Source organism: Alosa sapidissima, chromosome 11 (assembly GCF_018492685.1).
Source record: "Alosa sapidissima isolate fAloSap1 chromosome 11, fAloSap1.pri, whole genome shotgun sequence".
Lineage (NCBI taxonomy): Eukaryota > Metazoa > Chordata > Actinopteri > Clupeiformes > Clupeidae > Alosa > Alosa sapidissima.
The window spans coordinates 22040788-22061220 of record NC_055967.1 but is presented as its reverse complement, the minus strand read 5'-3'; the positions used below and the strand labels follow the sequence as shown (position 1 = coordinate 22061220).

At 46.3% G+C, this 20433-nt stretch overlaps 1 protein-coding gene across 9 annotated transcripts in view; it reads left to right on the top strand.

Annotated features, from left to right (window-relative positions):
- Positions 1-20433, top strand: part of dgkzb (diacylglycerol kinase, zeta b) — a 48229-nt gene that overhangs the window by 6854 nt on the left and 20942 nt on the right. For 7 of the 9 annotated variants that reach the window (XM_042110641.1, XM_042110640.1, XM_042110637.1 and 4 more), the window contains exons 2-9: positions 12028-12976; positions 16772-16874; positions 17356-17451; positions 18342-18419; positions 18602-18658; positions 19057-19125; positions 19387-19458; positions 19721-19831. In XM_042110641.1, coding sequence (XP_041966575.1) covers positions 12028-12976; positions 16772-16874; positions 17356-17451; positions 18342-18419; positions 18602-18658; positions 19057-19125; positions 19387-19458; positions 19721-19831 — 1535 coding nt within the window. Of the gene's footprint in view, positions 1-5205; positions 5273-12027; positions 12977-16771; positions 16875-17355; positions 17452-18341; positions 18420-18601; positions 18659-19056; positions 19126-19386; positions 19459-19720; positions 19832-20433 lie in introns of those variants that run through there. The other 2 variants (XM_042110639.1, XM_042110643.1) reach the window with 2 other exon arrangements.

Genomic DNA, 20433 nt, shown 5'->3' with positions numbered 1-20433 from the left:
TGAAAGAGAACAAAGGAGAGCAGAGGAGAGATAGAGGCGGAGAAGAGAGAGAGCAGGAGGTGAAGGAAAGAAGAAAGGAAAGAGGGGAGGTGGAGAGAAGGAGAGTTGTGGGTGGGCCTGTGTGTGTGCGTGTGTGTGTGTGTCCTCACAGAAACCACTGATGACACACACACACACACGCACACACACACACTATGTATGTATATGTCTCTGTATACACATATCAGTATTAGCTCTGTCTGTCTCTCTGTGTCAGCGTCCAGCTGCTGGTCAACAGAGTGTTTATCTGAGTGCCCAGAGGATGGCAAATGAGTCCTGTTCAGGACTGTCCAGGAAACTGGAACAGTGAAGCAAAGTTGTTGGAAACGGCCAGCAGATGGCAGCATTACTGCAGATTTGAGCCCTGTGCCCAGCCCAGCTGCACAGACGGCCTGAGCGAAGCCCATGTGGGTCCAGCTCACTCTCTGGCTGACGGCTGATAAGCCCAGGAAGCCCATGTGGGTCCGACTCACTCTCTGGCTGACAGGAAGCCCATGTGGGTCCGACTCATACTGTACACTGGACTCTCATGAGGCAGTGAATTGTTGAACATGTTTCCTGGGCATGTTTGCATGTTTGACCCTGTCAGTGTGTCTCTGGTCTGTGTGTGTGTGTGTGTGTGTGTGTGTGTGTGTGTGTGTGTGTGTGTGTGTGTGTGTGTGTATTGTGTGTGCATGTATTGTGTGGGTTGTTTTTCTCTGGGCTGTGTGTGTGTGTGTGTGTGTGTGGTTACCATGGCTCTCTCCTTGGTAATAGTCCTGCAGGCCTGTGGCATGCCATGCTGCGTAGTCCAACTCATTAAGGAGACAACTTAACCCCCCCCCCCCCCCCCCCCCCCCACACACACACACACACACATTTCAAATGCGTTCTCTGTCCATGCACATGTTTGCAATTCACCAATCTACACCCATAGACACCTGACGCGTGGATCACAAGGCCATTCGTACAAATCACATCACCCTTCACGCAATTGTCAGCATAGTAAAAAGCAGAATTTAAGTGCACTACAGAAGCTACTGAAGACAGCAAGGCCAGTAATGCTTGTGTTTTGGTCTCCACGTAAAAACAGCAAGGCCAGTAAAGCTTGTGTTTTGGTAAAGACAGCAAGGCCAGAAAAGCTTGTGTTTTGGTAAAGTCAGCAAGGCCAGTAAAGCTTGTGTTTTGGTCTCTATGTAAAGACAGCAAGGTCAGTAAAGCTTGTGTTTTGGTCTCCATGTTGCATTCACCACTGGCAGGCTAGTAGTGGACATCCAAATTAGTCATGGTGTGTCACGACACATCATACTGACAATCAGAGGAAGTGATGGCGTTTCTGCGTCATCGTTTTCATATGTTTGCAGATTGGCTGTCCACATTGGGGCCGACAGGTTTTTCAAATCGTTTCCGTTTCAGGAGCTCGAAAATGCCGAAGTTGTGTAGATGAGAGGCGTAAATATATTCAAACAAAAACGCAAATAGTGGATGCAGCCTCACTCAGCTATGTTGTGTGTTTAAAGATGTTTACAGCTGTGTGTGTGTGTGTGTGTGTGTGTGTGTGTGTGTGTGTGTATGTGTGTGTGTTTAAAGTGGCTAATTCTAATTCTAATTTGTGTGTGTGTGTGTGTGTGTGTGTGTGTGTGTGTGTGTGTGTGTGTGTGTGTGTTCAACAATGTTAACAATGTGTTTTTGAAGATACTAAGGCAGCCTTGGTCATTTTGTCTGGGGTTAAGACGTGTGTGTGTGTGGGTGTGTGTTTATAGAGTGGACAGGCTCAGGGCTCTGCTGAATGTCCGGACTAGGGAGAGGTCAGCTTATTATATTTGCACAAATGAATGTGGTGGTGCTGGCGCTGGTGTGCTCGCGCTGATCCATAATGCAGGAGCGCTGAGGAGCGCTGGAGCCTTGAAGTGGTAATGAGGGCGGCGCGACCAGTGCGTGAGGAGCAGCGTAGCTCTTTCATCCGTCAAAGACTCACACTCAAGAGCGCCATACAATAGAACGCGCAGCGTCAACACAAGCACAGCGCAGCTGAAAGAGCCGGAATTGCCCAGGGGGTGGGGTGGGGTGGGGTGGGGGCAGTGGTGAGGCACCAGCTCTCCTGCCCCAGTGCCCCAGCACTGGGATAACACTTTGCTGCTCCTCAGCTGAACTTGTCCCTGTTCTCAGAGGCTATGGGTGTCACCATATTTGTTGTCCTAGCTGACATAAGCTAACATACCTAACCAACAAGTCATTAATTACATCAGTGGTAATTGTTGGTTATAATATACATTATAATAACATAGTTCACTGTCTATTTCCTAGGGTTTTTGAAAAATCTTATTAAGCAATTAAAATGCATGACATATCCTCATTTCATTTAATTTTATTCACTTAGCTGATTCTAATATTACCCTTCCAGTAAACTTATATTTTACTCAGGATATACTTTAAGTATACTATCATGAACATGAAAAATTGGGCTAGAAATATACATTAGGAGTGGGCGGCAGTGGCTCAGGAGGTAGAGGCGTCGTGCAGGAACCACAAGGTTGCAAGTTTGAGCCCAGCTCCTGCTGACAAAACACTGAACCCCAAAAGTGCTCTTGATGTGCCGGTTGGCGCCCTGCATGGCAGCCAACGCCATTGGTGTGTGTGTGTATAATATAAATGCAGTATATAAATAATATAAATAAACAATATAAATACAGTGTGTTAGTAAACAGAACACCTATACGTTCACTTGTAGTGCACCTAAAAGTTTACTACATTTACACCTTAAAATGACTAAATGTATACTATAATGAACTAAAAGGTGTGCTAGAAGTATATAACTAGTATCTTCTCTAGTTTACTTACAGTATAGTTCTCAGTACTTACGAGTTTACTATTATAAACTGAAAGTGAGCCAATTTAGTCCAAAGAAAGTATAAACATAGTACATGTGCAAGTGTGCCACAAGTACATTTATACTAATAAACTTACTACCTAAAGTAAACGTGGGAACTATACTTCAACTGCACTTCAATTTACTTCATAAAATTAACTTTTTATAAATAAAATTTTTTTGGTAAGGGTTTCTCGATAACTTTTTCAAAATCTAAGCAGAAGGCCAAACAAATACCATTTATATGTAAACATGGCAGTCTATGGACTCTAACTACTGTTTCAGTGGTGAGCTACAGAGACACAGAAGATGGAAAATGAACAAGGTTCACGGCGGCATAGAGGCATAGTTACTGTGACGAGTCGACACAAAAGTATAAATTAGGCATTATGGTGCCGATCCATTTATCCAATGTGCTCGTCTTACGAGTAGTAAGTTGTCCGAAAAACAGGAAGTTACGCAAAATTACGCGACGGCATGCCCCCCTAAACTCGTCTGACGAGAAGCAATCTCGTACAAGTCAAAGGACCCCCAGTTCACGACGACTTCTTACAACAAGGAAGTTACGTAATTTCACAAGTTACGAGTTGTCACAAGCCGTCAGCATGTACAAATGGAATGCACGATTAGTCATGTGGTTGAGGAACCTTGCAAGAGGACCTGAAGGAAACCTGAGTGTGTAAATGCAGAGGCTCTACAGCACCCCCTCAGGCAGGGGGAAACACAGAACCCCCACAAGCAGAGACTCTACAGCGCCCCCACAGGCAGGGGGAAACACAGAACCCCCACAGGCAGGGGGAAATACAGCACCCCCACATGCAGAGACTCTACAGCGCCCCCACAGGCAGGGGGAAACACAGAACCTCCACAGTCAGGGGGAAACACAGCACCCCCACAAGCAGAAGGAAACACAGCACCCCCACATGCAGAGACTCTACAGCGCCCCCACAGGCAGAGGGAAACACAGCGCTGCCACAGGCAAAGGGAGGGAAACCCAACGCCCCTCTCAGGCAGAGGATCTACAGCGCCCCCACAGGCAGAGGGAAACACAGCACCCCCACAGGCAAGGGGGAGTAAACCCAGCGCCCCCTCAGGCAGAGGCTCTACAGCGCCCCCACAGGCAGAGGGAAACACAGCACCCCCACAGGCAAGGGGGAGTAAACCCAGCGCCCCCTCAGGCAGAGGCTCTACAGCTCCCCTACAGGCAGAGGGAAACACCACGCCTCTATAGGCAGGAGGAAACACAACGCCCCCACAGGCAAAGGGAAACACAGCATCCACACAGGCAGAGGCTCTACAGCGCCCCTACAGGCAGAGGGAGGGAAACACAGTGCCCGCACAGGCAGAGGGAGGGAAACACAGCTCTGTCTTTCCCTATTCTCTCTTTTAGGGGCAGCCGTGGCCTACTGGTTAGCACCTCGGACTTGTAACTGGAGGGTTGCCGGTTCGAACCCCGACCAGTAGGCACGGCTGAAGTGCCCTTGAGCAAGGCACCTAACCCCTCACTGCTCCCCGAGCGCCGCTGTTGATGCAGGCAGCTCACTGCACTGGGATTAGTGTGTGCTTCACCTCACTGTGTGTACACTGAATTGTGTTTCACTAATTCACGGATTGGGATAAATGCAGAGACCAAATTTCCCTCACGGGATCAAAAGAGTATATATACTTATACTATACTTTCTCTTTTTCTATTTTCCTTCTCTCCTCTCTCTTTCCTTCTCTCTCTTTCCCTCTCTCTATTTCTCTCTTTCTCTCTCCTCTCTCTTTTCCTCTACTCTCTCCCTCTTCTGTCCCTTTTCTCTCATTCTCTATATTTCTCTTTCTCTCTCATCTCTCTTTCCCTCTTCTTTCAGGAGTTTCCTTCCATGTTCTCTCATTCTCTCTCTTTCCCTCTCTTTCTCTGTCCATTTTCTCTCATTCTGTCTTTCTTTTTCTCCCTCCCTCTTCTCTCTCTCTCTCTCTCTCATTCCTTCTCCTCTCTATATCTTCTCCTCTCGCTTTCCCTCTTTCTCTCTCTCTTTTCTCTCTTTCTTTCTCTTTTTCCCTCTTCTCTCTTTTTCCATTTCCTCTCTCTCTTTCTTTCTCTCTCCCTCTCTCTCTCCCTCTTTCTTTCTTTCTTTCTTTCTTTCTTTCTCTTTCTCCCTCATCCCTCTCTCCCTCTTCTTTCTCCCTCTTCTCTTATTCTCTCTCTCTTTTTCCTCACCCACTCTACCTTCTCTCTCTTTCTCTCTCCTCCACTTTCTCCTCCCTTTGTCCTCCCTCTATCTCCTCCCCCTTTCTCCCTCCCTCTCTCAGGACTCCCTTGTCTCACACACTCTCAGTGGCGTGTGTGTGTGTGTGTGTGTGTGACTGTTCCTCTGGCTCCAGTGGAGGCTTCATCAGCAGGTTGTATGCATCTCTTTGGCGTAGCGGCGTTAGTGAGTTCAGGTGCAGTGCTGTCTGTGTTCAGGTGTCTGCGCTTGAGAAACTTTTTGTGAGAATTGTGTGATGAGCAGGTTCAAAACACAGAGTGCGGAAGGTAGTGTGTATGGGTGGTGGTTTTAGAGTGCATCTGCTGGAGGGGGTTCTCCTGTGTGTAGCCCATGGTGTTGGAGCACTCCGAAGCTAACGTCTCCATCTGAAGCACACAGCCCGGCGGTGCAGTCTCTATCTGCGGGAGGGCTGTTTCACTCACAGAGGGAATATTTATGACACAAACGTTGACCTCATTTGGAGAGAAACAGGAAGAAGGTGCAGGTGCTGCAGAAGGAGTGTGTGAGAGGGATGGGGGGGGGTGAGAGAGAGAGGCAGTGGTGTGTGTGAGAGAGAGTGAGTGGCAGTGGTGTGTGTGTGTGAGAGAAAGAAAGAGGCAGTGGTGTGTGTGTGTGTGAGAGTGAGTGGCAGGGGTGTGTGTGCATGTGTGTGTGTGAGAGAGAGACAGTAGTGTGTGTGTATGTGTAAGAGAGAGATTTGTGCCATTTGTCCTTATTTGTCCTTTTATGTGTATAATTGAGCTTTGACAATAGTGTTACTTAAACATTCACAAAGCAAATAAAGCCTTCTTGAATTGAATTGAGAGAGAAATAGAGAGAAAGAGTGTGCATGTGTGTGTGTGTCTGTGTGTGTGTGTGTAAGTGTGTGACTAAGTGTGTGGGCTTCAGTGTTTGTTTTAGAGTGTTTGAGCAGGGCTTGTGTTTGTGTTGTTAGGGGCTCTGTGTATTATTAGTGTTTGTCTGCATGTTAGTGTTTGCATGCTACTGTTTGTCTGTGAGATAGTGATTGTCTCTGTGTTAGTGCTTGCATTGGTGATTGTTTGTATGTTAGTGTTTGTCTTTGTGTTAGTGATTGTTTGTGTGTCTGTGTGTTATTAAGTTGTTTGTGTGTTAGTGACTGTTTATGTGATAATGGCTGTGTGTTAGTGATTGTCTGTGTGTTGGTGATTGCTTATATATTAGTGATTGTCTTTGCATTAGTGATTGTCTGTGTGTTTGTGATTGTCTGTATGTTAGTGTCAGCATTGGTGATTGTTTATATGTTGTTTGCCTGTGTGTTAGTGATTGTCTGTGTGTTGGTGATTGTTTATATATTAGTGCTTGTCTGTGCATTAGTGATTGTTTACATGTTAGTGATTGTTTACATGTTAGTGATTGTCTCTGTGTTAGTGTCTGCGTTGGTGATTGTTTATATGTTATTGTCTGCCTGTGTGTTAGTGATTGTTTATGTTAGTATTTGCCTGTGCGTTAGTGTTTTCCTGTATGTAAGTGATTGTCTGTGCATTAGTAATTCTCTGTGTATGTTTTATTTGTCTGTGTGCTAGTAATCTGCACAGGTGTGTTCTTTGTGCAAAACAGTTGGGATCGTCTTGCTTTTGTATGGATGAGTTTGTGCATCACTGAGACCAATGGCCATTTCAGCATTGTTGAGTCTGTGGAGTGTCTGTATCCTCTAGGATCTCAAGCATGAACCACAAACGCAGGAGCTCTTGTTTGGGTCACTAGTTTGCATTGGTTGATTGCGCTTGTGTGTGTTGTAGATGTAGTCTCCATGTAGAACCTGTTCATATGAATTCCCCAACAGTGCAGATGGGGCCACCAGAGTTAAAGGTCATTTTGTCTTAGGGGATAATGGAACCCTCTGAGTATACTAACACATTGTTAATTAATGTCATGCAACATGTACAGTATGTATATTTCTGAGTGTACTATCAAAATATCAGCATCAAGCCCTGTGTTTGTCTCTGAGTATACTGTTGCAATATCAATATTGTGTTGTGTTTATACCTGAGTGTATGGGGGTGTCTGTGTTTCTGGGGTGTCCTGTGTTTCTGGATTGTGTGTTTCTGGATTGTCCTGTGTTTCTGGATTGTCTGTGTGTCTGAGGTGTCCTGTGTTTCTGGATTGTCTGCTCTTGAAAGATTTGCTGAGGTGTTTCCTCAAGTTGGGGGTAAGCACTGGGTGATCAGATTACACTGTCTTACCGTACGTACACACCACCACCGACTTGAGCTTCAAAGTTACAGGAAGTAATTTATTTTCAATGGAAGCCAGCTTCTCTTGGCTGAAAGAAGCTGCAAATCAGTTGGCGTCGCATTTTGGGCGTGTTGAGCAACCAGAGTGTCAAGCAGAAAGTTGAAACTTGTTCACTTTTATGGTAATGAGCTATGACGCGGTTCAGCGGCAAACAAACGGCAACCAATTCAAAATGAGGTGTACACAGTTGAGAGAGCAAAACCTATGTGAACTTCAGTTCCTACCATAGACTGCATGGTTCACGAAACATTTGTTCTGTTTACTACTTTTAATAACGAGGATGAGCGGTCAAGTTAGTGTTTGCAGAAACATGACACTTGTTCAAGGTCTATATGAGTGATATAGAGAATCAATAAAAAGAACACGGTTTCCGAAATGTTTTTTAATAGGCTGAATAACGTTACATGATTAAGCTATGGATAGTAGCGATAGTAGCAATATACAGGCAATACTTTCTGAGGTAGCTGCCAGATGCTGTCAATGACCATCATTCAAAATTGAGGCAAGCCCAATTTCACATTTTTATCGCTTCTTAATAAAAGTAATGTTTAATATCAAATGTAGTTAATTTACGCAGGGGTACGTTATCCCAACGGTTCTTTTAAAATGTAACATATAACTGAACATTCCAGCGGGCGTCTGGAATACCTCCTAGTTGCTCCGAGGTTCAAGCGGACAAAGCGGGGCATCCAGAGCGTTTTTTTGCAGCTGAAGTCGACGGCGGCGTGTACATACAGTAAACCTGGACAAACGTGCCAGCTGAGAGATCTGACAGTGAGAGTCGGAGAGAGTCTGAGTCACTCCATGAGGTGAGGTGCCCAGACCTGTAGCCTCGTATGACCCTCTGAGCGGCGAGGTTATCTGCGTGTGTGTGTGTGTGTGTGTGTGTGTGTGTGTGTGGCTGCAGTCGTATGGAGGCTTACGTAAACGAGCGCTCCACCTGAGGAGCTAGAAATAGTGCCACAGCGCTGCCACCAGTGGGGGGCGGGGCCACAGAGGCCCATCTAATCTGCCCCGCATCATCACCCTGAGTAACAAGAACACTCAGGGATGGATTACTGCACGGGCCTACCGGGCCCAGGCCCAGGGGCCCAAGGGGTCAGGGGGCCCTGAAGCCCAAGCCTTTGCATGGAATCATTGCCTCAATATCAACACATCAGGATGTAGGCTATGAATCTGATTGAATTTAGTATTGGCCATCCCCAAAATGCACCAGAATACAGGAAATCACATCAAACAAATTAAAAATGTTCTGGGGGAAGACCCCCAACCCCCCCCCCTCCCACATATTCGACAATTAGTGGGGGGCCTTTAAAACATCTGGGCCCAGGGGCCCGAAAGTTCATAATCCGCCCATGAGAACACTGGGGGTGGGCTGGTCCACACTCATTTCCTTGAGTGCTTTTTGCGTTTGTGTGATTGTGAGTGTTCAGTGCAGCTTTGGCCACCTGAGGGGTCTAGTTTATCCAGCGGTGCAGACGCACATCGGACCCTTTGGCCTCTGCAAGTGTAGGAGCTAACATCAGTCCAAACATGTTATGGAGCACCAGTCTGCTTGTCTGGTAACACCAACTGGCTTGTCCTAGCCCCTTCCCTCCGTCAGGTGTCTGAAATCTTAAGGTCAGAAGAGACGGTGTGTAAATGAGGGAGATAAGTAGTGATCTCTGAATGCTGTGGATCAGTAGTAGTGATCTCTGAATGCTGTGGATCAGTAGTAGTAATCTCTGAATGCTGTGGATCTGTAGTAGTGATCTCTGAATGCTGTGGTTCTGTAGTAGTGATCTACAAATGCTGTGGATCTGTATTAGTGATCTGTAAATGCTGTGGATCTGTAGTATGTGTGTGTGTGAATACTGTGTGTGTCTTTGAATGCTGTGTGTATGTGTGTGTGTGTGTGTGTGTGCTCACTGTGTGAGTAGGAGAGCCAGCAACTCAGAAGAGGTTGATAACCTGTCGAAGCTGCTGATGTCTATTTTTACCCACGATGCCCTGATGCAGGCCCATGCCCCTGTCTCCTGCTGCTTAGGCCATATGGGGTGGATTAGGCTGTGAATAATTCAGGCTGATTGGAGGGAGAGTTACTCATCTTCTCACTCCTGGCTGCCAATCAGTCAGAGTGTGGCACTGGTTACACAACAGAGCCCTGGTGTCTTCCTCACCTAGGATACGCAACAGAGCCTTGGTGTCTTCCTCACCTAGGATACGCAACAGAGCCTTGGTGTCTTACTCACCTAGGATACGCAACAGAGCTCTCATCTCTCCCCACTCCTCACCAGAGGCTGCAGGTCCCAGCGTCCTTCCCCACAGCAGTGCTCTTTACCATCCACAGGCCTCCCCATTAATGATCATCCACTGACACACTCTCAAGCATGCACACATACATACACACGAACAGACCCTCTCACACTCACACACACACACACACACACACACACACACACACACACACACACACACACACACACACACACACACACAAACACACACACACACACAATCAGCAACTGGTGTTTTGTGGATACTGTTTTAATGTGTGGCATGATCTCTACAGCTATCAAAGCTACTGTACCAGTGTGTGTGTGTGTGTGTGTGTGTGGATGTGTAGTGGTTGTGTGTGTGTGTGTGTGTGTGTGTGTGTGTGTGTGTGTGTGTGTGTGTGTGTGTGTGTGTAGAAGGTGAAGGTGAGATGTTATTTTCAGAGAGAGCATTACTGTGAGGTAGTATTACTAGATGACTAGATATTGGCTTTGTGTGAGTGTTCTCCCCTCTAAATTATCCATTGGTCTATAATGTCAGGCAGGCTGTAAATATTTTGCATACTTCAATATGTATTTTTCCTCCTACCATTGCTGTTTCTCAAGGTTTCTCAAGTTACCCAGACACACAGCACTGCATTTGTTGTGTAGAGTGATGGTGCTCACTAGCATCTCAGCTTATTTGTAAGCAGTAGTGAGTGCTGTAATTCAGCTGATATTTACGCGGGGTAATGGGTGTAGTAACTTGGCTGATGTGTAGGAGGCGGTAGTGGGTGTAGTAACTTGGCTGATATTTAGGAGGCAGTAGTGGGTGTGGTAACTCAGCTGATATTTAGGAGGCGGTAGTGGATGTAGTAACTCGGCTGGTGTTTAGGGGTGAAGGGTCCGGCTGCAGAGTCACAGACCATATAGCAACCGATCTACGACCACCGATCTACCACAGCGGATCTAGCAGCGCATGCGCTGATATTCTTCTTGCTTAGATAATAGCTGAAACTAGTCTGGTTAGTTTCATAGACAGTAAAAGATAGGTTAGTTTAGTAGCTGGATTGTCGTGTTGTATTTTAATCTATATTTGTACGTGACATCATGAATTGTTCGCGCCACAGCAAAATAGCCTAGTGGATGGCAAAAAGACAAAATGGATCAATTTTTGACAGCTCGGTGATTATAGTGAGATTTAAAGGTGCCATGTGTAATATCCGCCAAAAAAATCAATTCATACTCCACATTCCATAAAAGATGGAGGCAGTATACCTCCAGAAAGTGAGTTGGTCTACCCTAGAGTAACAACCGAGAAACGTGTATTGCAGTTTGGCTGGCGGTTATGTTGCCCGCATACCGCCTCCCATGGCCGAAGCTGGTATTATGACACCTGTCGGGCTGTGGCTAGTAATTTAGCATGCTAATTCTGGTTGATATCTCTGCAGCACTATACCTTGCCATTTTTTTAATGACATCATCACCCTTATTTCTTCTCATTCTTTTGATGCATGTAGCTCATTTTTTGGATATTTTTACCTCAATTCTTACACATGGCACCTTTAACCTTAGTAATGCCCTTGCACAACTGCTGACTTATTGTTTCAAATAAAACAACATCCATTTTTTTGTATAGATATACAGTATTTTGTTTTGTTTTCTGTGTGTGTCGGGAGTATTTCAACCATGATTGCACTGTTATCTCATCAGTCTCGTCAAGGTTGCTATAGACTCTGACGGTTGCTATAGACTCTGAACCTTACGATTGCAAAGTCTTTGTCAGTCTATGGCAATATCTGAATGTAAATGGATAATACCGATCCAAGTTTTTCAATTCTTTAACTTAAGAGATGTAAGAAGTAAGCTTATTCGCTGGACAGCGTACAAACTGACAAATTTAACATTAGCCTTAGGTGCTAGGATTTGACGTTTTGACCATGTTGCAACTGATTCGAGCATGACAAATAAAGTGACCAAATCGCAAATTTTCATCCATTCTCTGTAAAGGACCATTAAAAGTTGATACTTAATTGATGTTAACTTAACGTTAGCGTAAGCTATTAGCTAGGTAGAACATCAGCGCATGAGTGAGTTAAAAAGAAAATCAGCACATGCGTGAGCCAGCTGCTAGATCCGCTGTGGTAGATTGGTTGCTATATGGTCTGTGGCTCTGCAGCCGGATACTATTGGTGTAGGGAGCGGTAATGGGTGTAGTAACTTGGCTGATATGAAGGGGGCGGTAGTGGGTGTAGTAACTCAGCTGATGTGTAGGGGCCGGTAGTGGGTGTAGTAACTTGGCTGATGTGTAGGGGGCGGTAGTGGGTGTTGTGTGATGTTACTGTGAAGTGGTAGTGAGTTTACTAACTCAGCTGATGCATGTGTGTGGCGTCCACAGATTGTTGTGAGGTGTTGCCACAGTGTGCCGCGAGCCAGTCGTGTCCCACCAGCATGGACACCTTTTTCAGACGCCATTTTAAGAGGAAGCCGGGTGGTGAACCCGAGGAGGAGGAGTTTAACAGGCTCAGACGGCCCAGCGTCGCCGTGGCGACCAGCCGTGCCCGCCGGCGGTCCAGCGTGGGCCTGCCCTCGTCCGCCCTCACACAGAGACGTCGTTCTAGCGTTCAGCTGCAGGGGGCCCTCATCACCTCCAGGGGGCACTGTCCCGCGCCCACGCGTACCATCAGGGCAGGCAGCGGCCGCCGGCGCTCCAGCACCACCACCCCTAGTGCCAACCCCCGCTTCGCTGTGCGCCGCAGGCTAGCCGGCCGCATGCGCACCATCCACACACACCTGCTGGGGCCATCCATGCTGCTGGCCAGCGTCATCCAGATGAGCGAGGAGGATGAGGGTGCGCAGCCACCCGTGGCCGAGCAGCAGGTGGAGCTGAAGGCCGGATGCAGTCCACAGGGCGGCAGCGACAGTGACCTCACAGGTTCCACCAGCCAATCAGAGGACAGCGCCGGCTCGGACGTGGAGGTGTCGGACCGGGAGTTTGAGGACACATCGGTGTGGAGACGGAGGGAGAGCCAGCCACTGGCCACACTAATGGAGTGTGTGTCCACCCGACCGCTAATTCGCGCCCCACGCTGCCTGCGACGCAACTCTTCGCTTATTGTGACCGCAAGTGGTGTCAGTAATGGACATGGTTACCGTGGCAGCCAGCACAGACAGCGCCGTGTCTCTACCATCTCTAAGGCAGGAAGCCCGTGGCCTGGGAGGGGCCTGCCGTTGCCGAGTCGTCGCAACTCAGCATGCCGGCGGATCTCTGGGTGCCATGGCAACATTAGCCCCCTGCTGGGCGCTTATTACGACCCGAGTCTGGAGTCCTGGAGGGGGTTTCTCTCGTATGTTACTGAACCGTAACCATGCCCTCCCAAACCACACCACACCATAACCATACCCTCCCAAACCACACCACACCATAACCATGCCCTCCCAAATCACATCACACACCAACCTTACCACTGCATTTTATCAGGGACACACACTTGTTAACAAAGCAGATGTTTCCTTAAAACTATATCCCATTGTTCATTATATCCTACCTGTACAGTTCACCATTCAGTGTTTTGTTAAAGTTAGGGGAGAACAGACTCCTTTAGAACAAAATTAGTGTGTGCAGCACGTGCACTTTGACTCGAGTCTAATTCTTCACCTCCTCACTGCCTGTGTGGGGATAGCAGAACCTCCTCACTGCCTGTGTGGGGACAGCAGAACCTCCTCACTGCCTGTATGGTGGCTGCAGAACCTCCTCACTGGGGGCAGCAGAACCTCCTTACTGCCTGTGTGGGGGCAGCAGAACCTCCTCACTGGCTGTGTGGGGGCAGCAGAACCTCCTCACTGCCTGTGTGGGGACAGCAGAACCTCCTCACTGCCTGTATGGTGGCTGCAGAACCTCCTCACTGGGGGCAGCAGAACCTCCTTACTGCCTGTGTGGGGGCAGCAGAACCTCCTCACTGGCTGTGTGGGGGCAGCAGAACCTCCTCACTGCCTGTGTGGTGGCAGCAGAACAGCTTAATTTTGGTTCCCTGTTGTCTGCAGCTTGCAAATGACTCTGACACTCATGAAGACACATTCTATTTCTTAAACAAGCAAAATCCAATATCAGGGCTCTGTTTCCTGCTGGTCCTTTGGCTGTGAGCTATCACATGTGGGCATGGGAGCGTTGTCATCAGATGTGTAAATTTCACCTGCAGCTCTGATAGCAGCAGTGAGCAAAAATAATTTCTAGGAGAGAGACTGTGAGAGAATGATGTTCATATCATGTCTTATACTGCTGGAAGTATGAAATGGAAACACCCCAACACCACATTTATCTGACACTGAGACTTCTGTCTGTCTGCTGTCTGTGAGAAGTGATGTAGAGGGTGGGGGAAATCGACAGGGGGGTGGATGCTGTAGTTGTGTGTGATGGAGTGGATGTTGTAGTTGTGATGGGTTTTTTTTGTAGTTGTGTGTGATGGTTGATGCTGTAGTGATGGGGGATGTTGTAGTTGTTGTTGGGATGGGGGTTTTGTAGTTGTGTGTGATGGAGTGGAGGTTGTGGTTGGAGTTGTGTGTGATGGTTGATGTTGTTGTGATGGGGGTTTTGTAGTTATGTGATAGGGTGGTTGTTGTGATGGGGGATGTTTTAATTGTGTATGATGATGTAGTTGTTTGTGATGATGTACTGTAGTTGTAATTGTGGTTGTGTGTGATGGGGAATGTAGTCCTAGTTGTGTGTGACGGAGAATGATGTAGTTGTGGTTGTGTGTGATGGGGAATGTTGTAGTCTTAGTTGTGTGTGATGGGGAATGTATCATATAGTTGTAGTTATGTGTGTTGTATTCGTAGTTGTGTGTGATGGGGAATGATGTAGTCGTAGTTGTGTGATGAGTCAGATATAGTAATGGTAGTGGTGTGAGGAGAGAGGGGAGGTGTGACAGACTTGCACTGAGGACGCTCATTAGCAGATAAACAGAGGTGCTGCCGCCTCTTTCGGACTCATCAATGGCATTGATCTCTCAGCCTGTTGCTAGGCCTGTTGCTAGGCCTCAGGTCTTTACACTGGGGGGGGGGGGGGGGAGGCATCAAGGGGGATGCAAAAAGCTGAGGATGAGCGTGATATCTCAAGTTTGCCACCACCAGAGATCTGCACACCACACAAGCAGTGCTGAGGTTCAAGCAGCTTCAGGAGGAGGTTGTGTGGTGGTTCCATCTTCACCAGGAAATGAGGGGGAGAGAGAGAGATGAGAGTAGGACCTATGGGTGCTTATGGATGCCACCTTTTTTGCCACAGCTCTCCTTTACCATCATTTCCCGACTATTAACTAAGGTTTATACATTGATGTTGCAAAATTTCTTCAGCTATGAGGTTAATACACAGGGTGAGCTATACATGCATTTCCTTCATTCATTCTGATCCACTGGGCTATTGGGCACGGAGATGAATACACGGCTGCGTTTAATACATGGGAAACTACTGTATAAAGTTAATATGTTCAGGGGGAGGCCATCTAGGGTTTATCAAGTTCAAAGCATGTCAGCGACACAAGATGGGATGGGATTTTAATCTGATAGATAGATAGATAGATAGATATATAGATAGATAGATAGATAGATACTTTATTGATCCCAAAGGGGAAAATCAAGGTCTAAGTAGCATACAGACATCACACACAACATGCACTTACAGCAGAAAAAGTAATATAAGTAAATATATAATATTAAAAAAACACCACTGAACAATAAAGACAGAATAAAAAAATATATTAAATATACTAAATAAAACTAAATCAAATATCCACATAGTGTGCTTAAGGATGATTAAGCATGAGGTGCTTGCAGTGACAGGGCAGGGACTAGGCCTGTGATTCTGTATGCATGGTAAGGTGCTCTATGTAAGTGAGTGTGTAAATAAGTAAGTCCAACAGTGCAACAGTGCAAGAATAAAGATGCTCTTTAGATCTCCACCCATATTTGGTGCTCTTCAGGTCTGGACCCGTATTTCCTGTGATTAGCCATTGTCAAATATTGGAACTGTAAAACTAACAAAATAATGTTGCTGTGCGACTACCCTGCACGGTACTTCCAGGCCACACATGTGAGGGTTATGTAAGAGTGCAGTATATCTATGCAGTGCTATTGTACTGATCTGTGCTTACAGACGAGGCATGTGGGCTTGTAAAACTCCTACAAGACAGGCATCCAGAATAAACTGGTGCAGTTACTGTTCACAAACATGAGTGTGTGTGTGTGTGAGTGTGTGTCTGCTCACATAACTTAAAAACCCTTGGTCCAATTTACAAATTCAATATTCAATATTCAAGTTCAATAATATATCGTAAATGTGCTAATTACCAACCATTTCATTCGAAAATTCTAAAACAACGATGTTTTTTAATACTTCAAAATAACATTTGATAAATGAACCTTACATTTTTCAGTAGCCATAGGTGTGTAGATTTGATCAAAATCTAGTTTGGTTCTTACCGGGGTTTTTACTACCTGAAATATCCGATTTTGTGTACCACGCTCGGAGTTTAGTGCTGGGCTGGTGGGTGCCTATTCCCAACCTTTCTTACAGCACATCAACGGTTAGCCCGAGATTTCTTGTCGCAATTTCAAAATTCCACTGGAGCTTCAAGCAGATTTGTACATGCAGCCTTACAAGACTGTTTACAGCTCTTCGAGTCACGATAAAATGTCATTTTTGGTACAGTACATACTAATTTAGATAAACTTATGGTGTGGTTGCTTGCGTTTCTTTAGGAATCTGTCTTGGTTTGTATAGAAATGAATATTAAGTGACACTTACACGTAAGAGGTTGGACATACGGGACGGTTGGTAATATGTGACGTTCCGATAATAAAGTTCAAGTTTATTATAGCCATTTCAACAATATGGAATCGGTCAGATGTCGTCATGGTGGTGCTGTGAAAGCGTTTTTACCTGGAGTGGTACAGACCTGTATGTGCCAATACACAATGCAGATTGATTGAAGATCATACCAGTACAGCTTATAAAATATGCATCAAAAAGATGTGAAGTTGTTATCTTTTTAAGCGTGTGTGAGAAAAAAGGTTAGCTGTGTTTTCACTGCGTCCTAGAGCTGTAGTGGGGGACTCTTTAAAAGCCCTTTGCTTTATCTTCCTCTCAGGAAAGCCATCGGCAAGTCTGTCCAGCCATCAGCCCAGTCCAGCGCCACTCTGCCAGCCAAGGGCAACAGCCCTCAGGAGATCTGCAGCACCGTCGACTGGACCGTAGGTTTCAGAGCACCCAACCACACCCAACCCAGTCCAACCCCTCATCCACCATACCAGAGTACCAAACCCCACCCAACCCCTCACTCACCATACCAGAGCACCCCACCCAACCCAGTCCAACCACAGCCAACCCCTCACCCACCATATAGAGCACCCAACCCCACCCAACCCAGTCCAACCCCTCATCCACCATACCAGAGTACCAAACCCCACCCAACCCAGTCCAAATCCTCACCCACCATAGCAGAGCACCCAACTCCACCCAACCTAGTCCAACCACAGCCAACCCCAACCTCTTACCCACAACACACATACACTCCGTAAGATTGACCCTGTTATTATTTTATTATCATAACATCTAACTAACCCTAACCTAGTATCCATAAGGGGGTTGGGTCCTAGTCCTCCTTAAGTTAGAGGGAGTCCAGTGTCTCATGTTAGTGTTAGTTATGACCCTACTCTCTGCTCTGTTGGGCAGGAAAGTGCCACCTACGGCCAGCATGTCTGGTTTGAGAGCAGCGTTACGGGGGACTTCTGCTACGTGGGAGAGCAGTACTGCTTCGCCAAGTCCTTGGTGAGTGGCTAAGTGAGTCAGTGAATGAATAAGTCAATGGTTGAGTGAGTGAGAGTGTGTGAGAGTGAGTGTGTGTGTGAGTGAGTGACTGTTTGAGTGAGTGACTGTTTGAGTGAGAGAATGAATGGGTGAGTGAGTGAGTGAGAGAGTGAGAGAGTGAGAGTGAGAGTGAGAGTGAGAGTGAGAGTGAGAGTGAGAGTAAGAGTGTGAGTGAGTGAGTGTTTGATTGAGTGTTTGAGTGAGTGAGTGTTTGATTGAGTGAGTGAGTGAGTGTTTGATTGAGTGAGTGAGTGTTTGATTAAGTGAGTGAGTGTTTGATCGAGTGAGTGAGTGAGTGTTTGATTGAGTGAGTGAGTGAGTGTTTGATTGAGTGAGTGAGTGAGTGTTTGATTGAGTGTTTGAGTGAGTGAGTGTTTGATTGAGTGAGTGAGTGAGTGTTTGATTGAGTGAGTGAGTGAGTGTTTGATTAAGTGAGTGAGTGTTTGATCGAGTGAGTGAGTGAGTGTTTGATTGAGTGAGTGAGTGAGTGTTTGATTGAGAAAGAGAGTGAGTGAGTAAGTTTTTGATTGAGCGAGTGACTGACAGAGCAAGCAAATGAGTGAGTGAGAGTTTAGAAATCAGGGAGGGAGGAAGGGAGCTGACTGCCTGAGCGAGTGAGTGTCTTGAAATAGCTTGAGAGCTCAGTGCAGGCCTGCCCTCTGGTGGGGAAAGCAGGAGGTCAATTTCTAACAGTCAACATGAACTTTCTGCACCCACTTTCACCTACCCAAACATTTACCAGCTCAAAAACGCACAACTCATGGGTTTGAAAATGTTTCTGTTTTCTATGTTTAGTACCAAACATCACTGGATGACAACACAATAAATTAAAAATCTTTTCCTTTAAACAGCAAAAATCCATGACTCGCTACAAATGTGCTGCCTGCAAAATCGCTGTTCATACCGACTGCATGGAGCAGCTAGAGAAGGTACCTCTGAGCAAGCTGTGCTCTTTATGCCAATTTACATTACAAACTGTGCTCAATGTTTATCCTCTCTTCATCTCTGTTTACTTCCAATATGCTCCTCGTCCTCATCTTCTTCTTATTGTTGTTGCTATTGATGGTGGATGCGTCTGTGAACTGAGTTTCTGAATATTTTCTCCATGTAGATCAACTTCAGGTGTAAACCATCTTTCAGGGATCCAGCAACTAGAAATATCCGAGAGGTGATGAACTGTGACCGCATAAAAACACACACACACACACACACACACACACACACACACACACACACACACACACACACACATTCTACAGGGATGCTCCAAACTGATATCTGAACACACACACACACACACACGTTTTCCTGAAGTATTTGAAACAAAATATTCAGTTTCTATTGGAACACACTACATATTATGTATAAATGAGTGTTTTATTGACCTGCATGATCTTAGTGTCTGTCTGAGTGTGTTCATGCACTAAGACTAGGGTTGAACTTGATGATGATGATTGATGATGATGATGATGATGGTGATGATGATGATGATTGATGATGATGATGATGATGATGATTGATGATGATGATGATGATGATTGATGATGAGTGTGTGTTCTGTCTCAGCCAAGTGTGGTGCGTCATCACTGGGTGCACCGGAGGCGTCAAGATGGAAAATGTAGGCAGTGTGGCCGGGTAAGAGAGTGTGTGTGTGTGTGTGTGTATGTGTGTGTGCAGTGTGGCTGGGTAAGAGAGAGAGAGAGAGTGTGTGTGTGTGTGTGTGTGTGTGTGTGTGTGTGCAGTGTGTGCATGTGTGTGTGCAATGTGGTCGTGTAAGAGCACACCTGTGTGTGTGTGTATGTGTGTGTGTGTGTGTGTGTGTGTCTATGACTGACTTCTGCTGTATATAATACAGTATAAATGTTTTAGCTCTTATATCTGCTTCTGCTTCCATAGGGTTTTCAACAGAAGTTTGCGTTTCACAGTAAAGACATTGTTGCCATCAGTTGCTCTTGGTGCAAACAGGCAGTACGTATGCACACACACACACACACACACACACACACACACACACACACACACACACACACACACACACACACACACACACACACACACCTCTAACACAGTATCGTTCTCATTTGTAGTACTCACAGACACCCAGGACCCTAACTCTAACATAGTACCTTTCTATTCTGTTGTACGGTATCACAGTAACGTTTTCTGTCCTTGTTCTGCAGTGCCATCATAACATTGTGTGTTTGTGTGTGTGTATGTGTGTTTTCTGCAGTACCATAACAAAGTCAGCTGTTTCATGCTGCAGCAGATTGAGGAGCCATGCTCCTTGGGGGCTCACGCCTCTGTGATTGTGCCCCCGACCTGGATCATCCGTGTCCGCAAGGTACTATACAGCCAACGCTATAGCACTCATGTTCTACATTATCAGAGCTGCCAACTCTCACACATTGAGAGTGAGATTCATTCATTTGATTGGCTCCACGCCCTCTTACACCAATCAAATGTGTGAGGGTTGGCAGCTCTGCTTAGTCAACTAGCAGTGTCCTACATTTAGTCAACTAGTCAGTACTCCATAGACAGGGCTAGTCAACGTGGGTGGGTGTGAGCTTAAACAGGGGTCACAGCAACAAACCCAGAGACACAGAAGTCAAAGCAGCTAACCCAGAGACACACAAGTAACACAAGCTAACCCAGCTAACTCAGAGAAACAGGAGTCACAGTGGCTAAGACACAGGAGTCACAGTGGCTAACCCAGCTAAGCTAGAGACACAGGAGTCACAGCGGCTAACCCAGCTAACCTAGAGACACAGGAGACCATAGTCTCACAGCTGCACCATAGAGTCACAGCTGCTAACCCAGCGAACCCACAGAACCAGCAGTCCCAATATGTGATCTGCTGAAGGCACTGAAATCAACCACCAGGGGGCAGTAGACAGGGGCCCTCACACATAAGGAGTCACTGTGTGTAATATGTGCTATGTGTGT